Source organism: Artibeus jamaicensis, unplaced genomic scaffold (genome assembly GCF_021234435.1).
Source record: "Artibeus jamaicensis isolate MK-2021 breed Jamaican fruit bat unplaced genomic scaffold, CSHL_Jam_final contig_387, whole genome shotgun sequence".
NCBI lineage: Eukaryota > Metazoa > Chordata > Mammalia > Chiroptera > Phyllostomidae > Artibeus > Artibeus jamaicensis.
Window position 1 is genome coordinate 20,865,524 of NW_026521812.1, and position 12,865 is coordinate 20,878,388.

At 40.9% G+C, this 12,865-nt stretch overlaps 1 protein-coding gene and 1 pseudogene across 6 annotated transcripts in view; one reads left to right on the forward strand and one right to left on the reverse strand.

Moving 5' to 3' along the window:
• The window catches only part of SLC16A10 (solute carrier family 16 member 10), a 124,582-nt gene that overhangs the window by 29,646 nt on the left and 82,071 nt on the right, over positions 1-12,865 (reverse strand). For 2 of the 6 annotated variants that reach the window (XM_053664748.1, XM_037159027.2), the window contains one exon: positions 4,137-4,168. The exons of the other annotated variants lie outside the window; for them this stretch is intronic. In XM_053664748.1, coding sequence (XP_053520723.1) covers positions 4,137-4,168 — 32 coding nt within the window. The remainder of the gene's footprint in view (positions 1-4,136; positions 4,169-12,865) is intronic. 6 annotated transcript variants of the gene reach the window in all.
• LOC119059411 (39S ribosomal protein L14, mitochondrial-like) lies at positions 2,075-2,511 on the forward strand (annotated as a pseudogene).

Genomic DNA, 12,865 nt, shown 5'->3' on the forward strand with positions numbered 1-12,865 from the left:
CCACTTTGAAGTAATAGTTAAGTGGCAATTAAGTACATCTAACTTCTTGTGCAATCATCACCACCGTCCATCTCCAGAACATTCTCATTTCCCCAAACTAGAAGTCTGGACTATTAAACAAAATTCCTCATCTCCACCCTTCCCCAAGCCCCTGGCAACCCCCACCCTACTTTCCATTTGTATGAATTTGACTACTTTAGGTACTTCATCAAAGAGGAATCATACAGTATTTGACCTTTTGTGTCTGGCTTATTTCACTTAGCATGTCTTCAAGGTCCATCCACATTGCATAGCACATGTCCCAAGTACTACCTTTTAAAATTTGTATTACTTTTTTCATCTAGCCCTGGTTGGTGTGGCTCAGTGGAATGAGCACTGACCTGCAAACCAAAGGGTCAGTGGTTCAATTCCCAGTTAGGGCACATGCCTGGGTTGCAGGTCAGGTCCCTGGTTGGGCGCGTGCAATAGGCAGCCAGTTGATGTCTCTCTCACACATCGATGTTTCTCTTCCTCTTTCTCTCTCCCTTCCCATCTCTCTAAAAATAAGTTAAATAAAAAACAATAAAAATTTAACTTAAAAATAAGTAAAATACATATTATTGTACTTATAAATTACTACTTTCACTTATCCTTTATGTTATAGGTGGGGCATTAACTTTTTAGAAATTACGCATACAGGTAGGTTTTATGATCTAGGAATTTTATTTCCGGAAAGAGAAGGAGGCCCTGGCTCTGACATGCTGCTCCAAATATGTGATGGGGATGCGGAGCTGAAAGAGCGCCTCGCAAGAAAGAGGCGGGACAAGGACACATAATCCCAGCCCCAGGATGCAGAGCAGCCCTGGGGACTGAGAGCAGGAGCAAGGAGATGCCTGGCAGCATTGTGAAAAGTCCCTGAGGCAGCCCCTGAGGACTCAGAAACCAAAAAACCTGGAATTTATTCATTAAAAATTATGTAGCTATTCTTACATGTTTAAACTTCAGTCACCTTCAGAGTGGCTCTCCATTTGATGCAATACATCTATGGAGATATTTTTTCCAAAAACTGCTCAAAACAGTTTTGAACTTTTTGACTTTGATGCCTTTTAGTGCTTCTTTTGTTTTGTTTTGTTTTTTTGTTTTTGTTTTACCTCTTCCAGAACTCTGAGGACTCTTTTCATTTGGGGAAACAAAAAAAATAGTACCACAGGGCAAGACTGGAGGGGGAGCACAGGGGTCATGCCGTTTTTCATCAAAACTTGCTGAACCCTCAAGTGCATTGTGAGCAGGTGTGATCATAAAACCACCCATCATGAAATGGGCAAATGCATTGAAAGAATCTTCAAAAAAAATTCACTGAAGCTGAACTCAGCCTCTCACAACAACGCCAACTGGTACACTGATACAGGTAGGTTCCTAGAACACTCACGTAGCAGGGAAAGCCTTTACCACAAGGAACCCACCCTCTAGAAGATAATTCCATTTTAGGGGTCCTCCTTGCAAAAGTAAACCATGTGGTCACATAAGCAGAGATACAATTAAGTAGGAACAGAGACACTTGATTTATATTGTAGCTATAACAATGCTTTATGAATTTAATAATAAATATATGGTTGGCCCTGGCCAGGTTGCTTAATTAGTTAGAGTGTTGTCCAGATAGGCTAAAGTTATAGGTTTAATCCCAAGTCAGGGCACATACAAAAATCAACCAATGAATACACAAATAAGTGTAATAACAAATGAATATTTCTCTCTCTCCCTCTCTTCCAATCTTTCTCTACATTATATATGCATATACAGCAGCATTTTACAGCTCACGGAAGTATATGTGGGTCTAGAGGGGCATGGGCACGCTGTGTTAGGTGTGGTCACCCTCGGGCATCCCATTCTTCTGGAAGAAGCTGGAAGAGGGTACAAGGCATAGAAGGCATCACTTTACTTCAGCAGGACCAACTGTGTGCCTCTTGCCACCCATAGCCTTAAATTATTCCACACTGACTCTCAGATCACAGCCCTCCTGGCTGGGTCCAGTGTGCAGGCACAGGGAGAGGGGCCAGCAGCAGGATATCCCAGGGCGGTGAGAGCTGATCTGACTTCTTGGGATTCCATGGCTTTCTTTACTGGGCTATCTGGGTTCCTTCCACCTATGTAAGCCGAGCACTCAGCCGGTGCTATTTCGGCACCACTGGGACCCCCTGTGCAGTTCAGAAGACAATGCAGGTGATAGTGCCCTGGGGAAGGACACCCCACACCATCACCCTCCTTGTTGCAACCACGTCCATAACAAGAATGGGGTGGACAAAGTGGGAGCCTGGATACTTCTGGCCATCAAGGGACAGAAGGAAAAGGTACTCAATGTGGGGCATCACATGCCTGGTCCTCAGATGACCCCTAGGTTCAATTCCAACAACGCGGTGCTCATTGAGGACAGTGGGAACCCTGTGGGGACCTGAATTAAGACACCTATCCTCACCGGCCTACACCAGAAGTGAGTTTTCCAAGGTGCTGGCCATTGCTCAGAATTCTATGTAAGCAGAGCCCAGGCTACAGGCTGCAGTGGGACCAGCTCACGAATGGGACAGTTCTGAAAACCGCACCTCTGCTGGTGGGGAGCTTGGGGCCCTGTGGCTGAGGAACAGTGTCCTGCTATTCGAGAATAGGGAGGGAGGGAAGGTCAGTGTACTTCTATTTCTATTATTTAAGCTTTAAACCACACCCTGTCACTAATTATGTTTGTCTAAAAGGTCCATATGGCTTTCTGTAAAAGACATTTTTCATTTTTCACAAATAACTTCATTGATTTGGATATTTTGAGTATGTCAGCTATTTCCCATGTTGTATAACGTTTGACTGTTCTCAGTTAATGTCTCGATCTGATCATTAACATCCTCAAGTGGGTAGCTGACCGTGGAACATCATCCAGGGAGAAATCTCCAGCATAAAACTTCGCAAACCACTTCTGACCTGTTTGATCAGTCACAGCACCTTGTCCATATATTGCACAAATTTTTTTGCTTTTCAGTTGACTTTTTACCTTTCTTGAAATAACAAAGCATACCATCTTTGATATTAAAATGGCTACTCAAAAATTCACCAATTTTGATAAGTTTTTAAAAACTGCACGCTGATACGACAGCTGTCACAATAAAATATAACAAAACTTGTTTTGAATCAAGTTAACAAGAACTAAGCGCTACTAGAGCCACCTTATGGAAGAAACTAAACAAACTTTTTGGCCACCCCAATATACTAAAGATCAAAGAAAGAATGAACCTGAAGAACATACAGTACTATTAGAATGAAAAGTAGTCATCAGCAGAGAAATTGGTAGACCACAGATCTCAGCAATTCAACCAAGCTTTATAAGCTCAGCCTGAACACGGTCAATAAAAAGCACCAGCTGGGTGCCGGGGTGGAGCAATGCTGGCTCTGTCCCTGCCTTCGGAAGTGCCCATCCTCCCCACCTGTTTCTTCTGTGTCATTTCCTGAGGAGTCTGCACACGTCCAACAGAAAAGTCCCCAGTGTGTTTTGTACGTAAATCCAGTTTTCACCAGCCTTTCCCGTACTTTCACTGAATACGTTATACGGTATAAGGGCCTAACCAAAATACACTACTTTTCAATTTAAGTTAAAATTAGGTATTTTTAAATATGTATGGATTTCTTTCCCCTAGAAAATTTAAAATCTTTTAGTGGTTTGGGGCCTTCATTCTAGGGATTATTTTCATGCCTGAATAAACCACACATCATTTCTAGAAAACTTCTATATTATCTATAACAACTTATTTTTGGCTATATTTTTGGCTATAATATTCAACATAGTTTGGAACGTGGGACAAACTTATTCTGCCTTACTAAAAGCAGCAGCTCTGTTTTACTTAAATTACTGATTCGTTTTCTAGATTTCTCATGTACTATGTCCTGTCTTCCTATCAAGTTTCTATACTAGTAAAAGATATTACAATTTGGAAAAAAATACTCAAAAGAAAAAAATCAACTAGCTTGTTTTAATGAGCATGTTCTGTCGCTGTTTAACGTTACCAGTAATGAGTCACACGTGGCCAGAGAAGTCAAGATCCTCACTTGTCTAAAGTAGGAGAATGCTGGAGAATACCACCCAAGGCACAAGACTGGTGAGTGGGCAAATGTGCACTAACCTGGGCAGTCAAATTGCAGCAGATGTTGAGATCTGCAGGGAAATAAATGCAAGGTTAGAAAAAGCAAGAAAAGCATAGACACCATTGAAAAAATCTAAAGGAAGTAGGGACACAGTTCAGGAGAAGAGATGGCCAATCATTCATGTAATAACCACAGGAGACTTGAGGGACAGCAGTGTATTGCTGGAAGACATGAGTAGTGCATGAAGTCTCTGAAGAAAAAGAAATGTAAGAATTTTTAATTTTCAACATGCAGATTTTAACATGTGATGGGGCAAATGTACATTTACAGTTGTTCGTATGGAAAGTAATACAATAATTAGTAAGTAACAAGAATAAACTCTGTTTCACATAATCGCAACTGTAAACCTACTTTTACCAACCGTGCATAATACAGATAAAAATAAGTTGGATTTAAAAATTCATCAACTGTTAGAAGTCCTTAAAGATAGAAACCAGAAACCTTTTATGTCATAGGCTTCCCAAAGGCAACAGGAAGCTGTTTGATTTTTACATCTTCTAAATGTCTACACTGCTCTTCACCCACAGAATGCACTTACTGTCACCTCCTCAAAGAGGCCACCCCTGACTTCCCAAAATGAAGTTACCTCCCAACATTACCTTTCATCTCATTTTATTTTCTTCAAGTATCATTATTTAAAAATCACCTTGTTTATTTACGTGTTCATGTATTTACTGAGCTCTGTGAAAGAAAAGACTACATGAATGGTAGGAAATATTTGCGAACTGAATGCCTGAACTGTTCAACCGAGTTGTAATTAGAGGGAGTCGCACATGTGCAAAAACAAAAGTCACAGAATGTAACAACCCATTCTAATTCTATTCAAGGAACACCCCTGCCACTTACTGTGCAACCATGAGCAAAAAAACAAAACAAAAGAATGAAAAGAACAACCTCTCCAAGGTTCTTCTCTATTAGTGGGTGAACCAGTATCGGCACTGCTTTCCCCATAAAAGGTGGCTGTGAGAGCTGAATCAGAAAATGTACCTGCATATCCTTTTTGGAAGTTCATTGAGAAGGGAATGAGAATGAATAAATGAACAAATGACCAAAATCCTTCCAGACTACATCACCACATCATGACGACAACAACAACAAAACAAGAAATGGATACAGGGATTGTGCATCTGCATATAACCGGCATACAACAAATCTCAACAGATAAATTCTGACACTTTAATCAATACACTATACAAAAATATACTTGGGTCGAAGAAATTGTATCAGCCTCTTTTTGAGTGAAAAATAGAAAACAAAAATTAGAAAATCTTGGTGGAAAAAGCACTGTGATTACTTTTTATTCTTCTAAGCACAGTAGTCCCCCCTTACTGCAGTTTCACATTCTGCCAGTTCAGTTACCGACAGTCAACTGTGGTCTAAAAATATTTAAATAGAAGATTGCATAAATAAATAATTCCTAAGTTTTAAATTGCAATTTGTTCCAATTAGCATGATGAAACCTCACACCATCATGCTTGGGAGGTAAGTCACCCCTTTGTCCAGTGCACCCACACCGTGCGTGCTGCACACCTGCTGGCTACTTGGTAGCCCCCCAGGCTACCCGGCTGACTGTGCGTGTGTTTCAGCAGCCCACATTTTACTCAGTAACGTCCTAAAGTGCAAGCATAGTGATGCTGGCAATTCGAAGATGCCAAAGAGAAGTCATGAAGTGCTTCATTTAAGTGAAAAGGTGAAAGTTCTCAACTTCGTGGGGAAGAGGAAAAAACCACAAGCTCAGGTTGCTATGTTCTACATAAGAACAAACCTGTGAAACTGTAAGAAGAGAAATCTGTGCTAGTTTTCTGAGAGAAACCATTCACAAAACTTTTATTACAGTTTATTTTTACAGTCACTCTAATATTAATCTCTTACTGTACCTAATTTATAAATTAAACTTCATCATAGGTGTGATGTACAGGCTGGGGCAAAAGGAGGTTTACAGCTGTTCATATGGAAAATAACACGATAATGAATAAATAATAACACAAGAATAAACTGTGTCTCACATACTCACAACTCTAAACCTACCTCTGCCCCACCCGGTTTACGAAAAAATATAGCATATATAGGATGTGGGAAAAATGGGCTTTATGGAAAATAACCTCACAGAGTAATTTTATCATAAATTCCTAACTGGGCCAGTCATGGCAGTCAAGCCCCAAGCATATAACTTTTTTAGTTAAAAGTTTATTTTTGCTTTAAGCAGGCTCTGCCCACTGTTTCTGTACATCTAGGTTAAGGCACCTTAGAAAGAATCAGAACCACCCTCAAGAAAGCATATAATCTTGTTAAATATCCCATAATTCAATCCCTACCTCATTTTCTCCCACCTTCATTTAATCTTACATTCCTCTCCTTAATTTCAAATGTATAAAAGAAACTGCAAAACTGTCATTTTCCAGAGCATTTGAGATCTTGCTTCCTGGCAACTGTCATCAGTTTGGCTCAAATTAAACTCATAAAATTCTCTACAGGTTTGTACATTTCTTACATTGACATGTACTTGGCATAGCAGGCAGGATTCCAAAGAAGCCCACACAACACACCCTGCAGACCTGGACCCAGAGCTATGTATCATCAAGGACCCACTGTGCCCCACCAGCTCCTGCTTTGAGTGTTTGAACTTGGGTTACCATTCTCTCAGCATCCTGGTCCTGCTTTAAGTAGTGGCTCCTGACTTTAAGCTGTTCTTAGAAAATCCTCACGGTGGATAGGGTTAAAATACTCTAGGGAAAAGGAAAAAAAATGGGTCGCTGCTTTAAATTTCAGCTTTTACTTGGTTTGCCTACCGAGAGTCTGAACAAGATCTTTGCTGGTTAAAAGAGAGTTTGAACTCTCTTTAGCTCAGAAAAACCAAGGACCCTTGTTTCCGAAGGGTCAGTGGGATGACGACAGTTGCTGCAGATCCCCAAATCCAAACAGGCAGAGATGGGTGTTAGGAGGCGTCCAGGGTGGTAATGCAACCAATGCCAGAGAAGCTGGCAGGAGCCCCAGGGAGAGTCCACTTCTCATTGTGAAAGGCAGGGTGCCCTGGAATGGGTTTACCCAAGAGTGGGCGCCATGCCTTAGGGATTGCATCTCATTGGTCACGTTGCGTAAGGTTGTGTCTGATTGGTTAATTCTTGGTGCCAGAAATTCTTTTCCTCCAAAAAAAAATATTTGTTTGGTTTTAGAGAGAGGAGAAGGGAGGGAGAAAAACATCAGTGTGCAACGCTGACTGAACATCGATGACTGAACATCAATTGGTCGCCTCTCACACACCCCCAACTGGGGACCTGGCTTACAATTCAGGCATGTGCCCTAACTGGGACTCAATCGAGAGGCCTTTTGGTTTACAAGGCCAGAGCTCAATCCACTGAGCCACACCAGCCAGGGCTTAATTTTTATTTATTGATTTTAGAGAGGCAACTCTTTGGACTGTACAACCCTATTGTAAATCAACTTTTAAATGTTTCCAAAATTCTGTAAACATCATCTCCAAGACTGGGGACTTATAATGGGCCCCAAGGTTTTTTTCCTGTCAGAACCTTCCAGTGAAGAGAGATAAAAGCAATAGGAGAGGTCAGCTCAGTAGCCCAGTCCTGGCTCAACATACAATTACTTTCTCAGGACTCTGCCACAGAATAACTTTGATCCTGAGTTCCAAAAATTCCCCAAAAGAAAGGCAATATGCTCTGGCCAGGTGGCTCAGTTGCTTGGAATGCCATTCTGTACACCAAGAGGTTGCCAGGTTCAATTCTCACTCAGGGCACATACCTAGGTTGCAGGTCAGGCCATGTATGGGAAGCAACTGATGGATAGATAGTTCTCTCTCACACCAATGTTTCTCTTTCTCTCTCCCCACTTCCTCTCCCTCTAAAGTGAATAAAAACATAACTTCAGGCAAGGATTTAAAAAAAGAAAGAAAGAATAAAGCCAGTACAACTGTTACTAGTGATGTGAAAGAACTAGACTGTTAAAATGGCAAAGGAGTCTCCTCATTGGAAAATGAACCCTATGAGTTAACTAGGGTTCTGTTATGTGAGAACAGTTTCATTCCTCAAAAACATAATTCTGTTTCCACTATTGCATGTTTACATTCTAGGCTATGATAAGCTTCTGTTTATTTTCCATGGAAATTCTTGGATGTTACCCTGCTTCTGACATTTGTGTAACCTTTCTGTGCCTTAGTACCTTTGCCAGTCTAAAAAAAAGGACACTTCAGTGACCTGTACAATCCCTTTCACTTCTAAATTATTGTTATACCTTTTGTCAGGCATTTAAAAGTGGTCTTACCACACTGTTGTAGATGAGTAGATAAAACAACTATGAGACACTTACGCAATGGAATTCTACTCAGCCGTAAAAAAGAAAACTTAATCCTTTTAGCAACAGTATTGGATGGACCTGGAGAACATTATGCTAAGTGAAATATGCCAGTCAGAGAAAGACAAGTACCGTACGATTTTACTCATATGTGGAATCTAACAAACAAACTGAACTAACAAGCAAAACAGAGAGACTCATAAATGGAGAGCAGACGACAGCCTGTGGGGGCATGGGGAGATCAGAGGGTGGAGGGACTGAGCAAAAAGGAAAAAGGTCTCATGAACATGGACAACACAGTAGTGCTTGCTGAGGGGAGGGGATATAAGGGGACTAAATGGTAATGGAAAATATATATAATAAAGATTATATATTTTTAAAAAAAGAACAAAACAGGCCAAAATAAAGTCACTTTTGCTAAGCCACATCACCAAACTAAAACTTAATAAGTAACTTGATTGAAGTTTCAGCCTCTCCCAAAAGTGAAATTTTATTTTTAAATTTTTATTTTAAAAGGTTTTACTTATTTATTTTTGGAGGAGAAGGGAAAGAGAGAAACACTAATGTGTGGTTGTCTCTTGAGCACCTCCTACTGGGGATCTTGCCTGCAACCCAGGCATGTGCCCTGACTGGGAATCAAACCGTGACCCTTTGGTTTGCAGGCTGGTGCTCAATCCACTGTGCCACACCAGCCAGAACTATTTATTTATTTTTAGAGAGAGGGGAAAAGAGAGAGAAAGAGAGGGAGCAAAACATGGATCAGTTGCCTCTCTCACTGTTGTGGACCGCTCTGCCTGGTTTCAGGAATTGTAACTACCCTCCCATGGCTAAGGATGAGTGAGCAACCTCCAGAATGCAAGCCACAGGAGACAAAGCTTGTCTCTGGTAGCAAATACTGCCTCAGTTTCTTTCCTGTCCCCAAAGCATGGTCAGAAGTCCATGACAGGTAAGTCTCCTCACAGAGAGAGGGGCAACTTAAGCCAGACTCGATCACTTGGGAGGCCATCATGGAAGGACTGGGGGGGGGGGGGCTGCAACAAAGAGCAAGCAATTGACCCTTGCCCCCCTGGCTATGTGACATAGCCCGAGTCCCCATGTCCTTTGAGAGAAGCACTTCCTGGCTCTGATCCACTTAAGCCTGAAAACCTGATGAGGAGGGGCACAGCTCCTTGCCTTCCTAGAGCGGATCCCAGGGAAAAATCTAGCATCACAAAGAATTCCTAAAAAACCTGTGAAACCTGCTCTGCTAGGAGTGCTTTCATTCATATGTTAAGGGTCCAAGCAGGAAACCGGAAAGTTTCAGCAAAACCCCCTTCCTGACAGACACTGACTCAGACTAAGCCCTCAGATTTCTTTGAAATGTTATCTACTGTTGACTCTTGCTATCCTGCATTCCTGTGTATTATAACCCAATAAAACCCCCTGGAGGAAGGGGCTCCAGGCCTTTTTCCCCTGAGAAACTGGCCACCTCTCCTTCCTAAGCAGATCATGTCTTAGTATTGTTTACTTTCATCCGTGGTGAACAGGGGGACTTGCAGGAAAAGTCACCCCCATCTCATGCCCCCAACTGGGGACCTAGCCTACAACCAAGACGTGTGCCCTGACCAGGAATCAAACCAGGAACTTTGGTCCAGAGGCTGGAGCTTAACCCACTGAGACACACCAGCCAGGGTCTGCAAGTGAAATTTTAAACCAATCAGTCTGGAATTTCCTGGTCAGCAGAAGTGAAGTAATCTGCCTGACAAGACCCTCAGCTGTCCCCTACAAGAAGGTGTCCTTGACTGAAATAATTCACTTTTAACATCTTAGTCCCATCTTCTTTCTGCCTATAAAAACCTTCCATTTTTTACAATTCATCGGAGTGCCCTTCTAGATGCTAGAGTGATGCTACCTGATTTATGAATCACTTAATAAAGCTAACTACATCTTCAAATTTACTCAGTTGCACTTTACTAACAGATTTGGTGACCACTTCAGAACCAAGTGAACTTCTCATGGCATTCAGCACCAGTAAGCTTTTTAAAAATTTGTTTTTTTCATTGAGTTTTAGAGAGTTTTAGGAAGGGGGTGGTGGTATCGACCTGCGGCTCCATCCACCCATGCATTCACTGGTTGCTCCTTGTATGCACCCTGACCACAAATCAAAGCTGCAACCTTGGTATATACAGGACGGTGCTCTAACCGAGCGAGCTACCTAACCAGGGCCCATGTGAACTTCTGACGGCATTCTGGAACAACGAGAAACACAGGCACGGTACCCGCAAACCCCATTTTGAGTTCACTATCCCTACTGCACTTTCCTTGGGGTGTTGGTAAGTCCCTCCCAGTTTTTCACTCTGCTGAGTTCAGCTCCAGATGTAAATGGCTTTCCTACAACTGAGATAATTAAAGCAGCAATTTGCAACTTTTTTCATCTCATGGCACACATAAAGTAATACTAATATTCTGTGGCACACCCCTCAAAATACATATTTTGTTGATCTGAAAAAAAAGGTCTAATTTTGATTTATAAAAATAATAATAGTAATTACCTACACTTTTGCTCCAAAGTGACTTTTTAAAAAATATCAGGTGCCTATACTTGTACATAAGGAGTTTTGACCCTCACCAGGTAGCTCAGTTGGTTAGAGCACTGTCCCAATACACCAAGGTTGGGGGTTTGATTCCCCAGTCAGGGCACATACAAGAATCTACTAATGAATGCATAAGTAAGTGGAACAACAAATAAAGACTTCTCTTTCTCTAAAATCAATAAATTTTTAAAAATTGAAAGGATTTCTGGTACTAAGAACTAACCAATCAGATACAACCTTATTATGCAACATGACCAATAAGATGCAACTCTATTACAGGGCCTATACATTTATGGTTCAAGAGAGGGCATTCACATCAGATGGCTATTGCTGTATTGGCTGTTGTCTTTTCTTTTAACAATCTAAGGGAAAAGAGGTCAGTACCCCTGACTAAATAGTAAGGTATTGGATGTTTTAAAAATTCTTGTGGCACACCGCTTGAAAATCACTGAGTTAAAGGATTCTGCCTAGAGCCAAGTGCGTTAGCAGTTTCACCCAGAGCCAAGCCCCTAGCCTTTCAGACCACAAGGAAAGCAGAATATGTTTTTAGCTACAAAAAAGCATGAGAAATAAAGATGCATTTTTGTTAAGGGATATGAGAATAATTTTGTCTTAACTAGAATTTCTGGTTACAAAGGATAAACTAAATGTACACAAAAAAGTTGTAGAGAAAAAGAGAATTTTACCTTGCGTAATTAAGCTGGCTAAAAATTGAATTCTTATTACTAAGGTTTTTAAAATTAAACTTTAGTATCAATGGTATATTTATTTATACAAAACCCAAACTTAATTTGTTTTATCTGTTAAAGGTTTTCCTTTTTGAGTAATCTGTTGAGAAAGCAAAATTCTGTGTTTTATCAAAATAATTTTGTGTTTTATATTGTCTTAATCAAGTCTTTATTTCAGAAAACAATCTTTTCAATAGTAAGAGCTTTCTGCCTTTGTTTTTTAAAATTTTTACTTATTGATTTTAGAGAGAGGAAGGGGAAGAGAAACATCAATTTGTTGTTCCACTTATTAAATTCATTCATTGGTTGATTCTTGAATGTGCCCTGACCAGGAACTGAACCAGTAACCTTGGCATATTGGGATGATGCTCTAACCAAATGAGCCACACAGCCAGGGTCTTTGTAATCTTTCATTGTCACTTTGGTAAAATATATAGTTAAATATTGTTTCATAATAATCTGTGATCCTATTTAGTTAGTCAAGAATCCAAACCTTTTGATATTTTTGACAAACCTCTGAAAACCAAATTCTAAAAGAAGTCTTTCTAGACTCCACACTAACTTAGGCATTTCCCAGAGAGTCCCTGAGAGAACAGAAGGAAAACTTGCAAGGCAAAGAAACTCTGGTCTAGATCCGGAGTCGCTGGTAACAGTCAGCATTCCATTTCTGACCCCATGAAGGAACAGCAGAATCTTTCATCAAAAGAACAGGAGACTGAGAGAGTATGGGCAGGACCTGTGTCCAAATTCCAGATCTGAGCATAACTCAGTGAGTGACCTTGGACAAGCACAGCTTAGCAGAGTCATTTCCTTAGATCTAAGTATGTAGTTATTTATTGCACTTATTACACTCATCCTTGTGATGGTCACGTGAGAGTTTGTGAAAATGCTTGACACATGATAGTGTCTTGACAAGTGTTACTGGAATCTCCCTCTGCGGAAGCCACAAAGAGATAAAGGCATGTATGCTATTCCTGTTTGCCCAGAGATCGGGCTTGGAGCAGTATGCCTGCCTGGCCCACAACATGAAGAGAGGGGCCCTAGCTAGTGAGGCCTAACAGCTACATTCCATGATTGACCCAGGAGAGCATTTGGCATTGA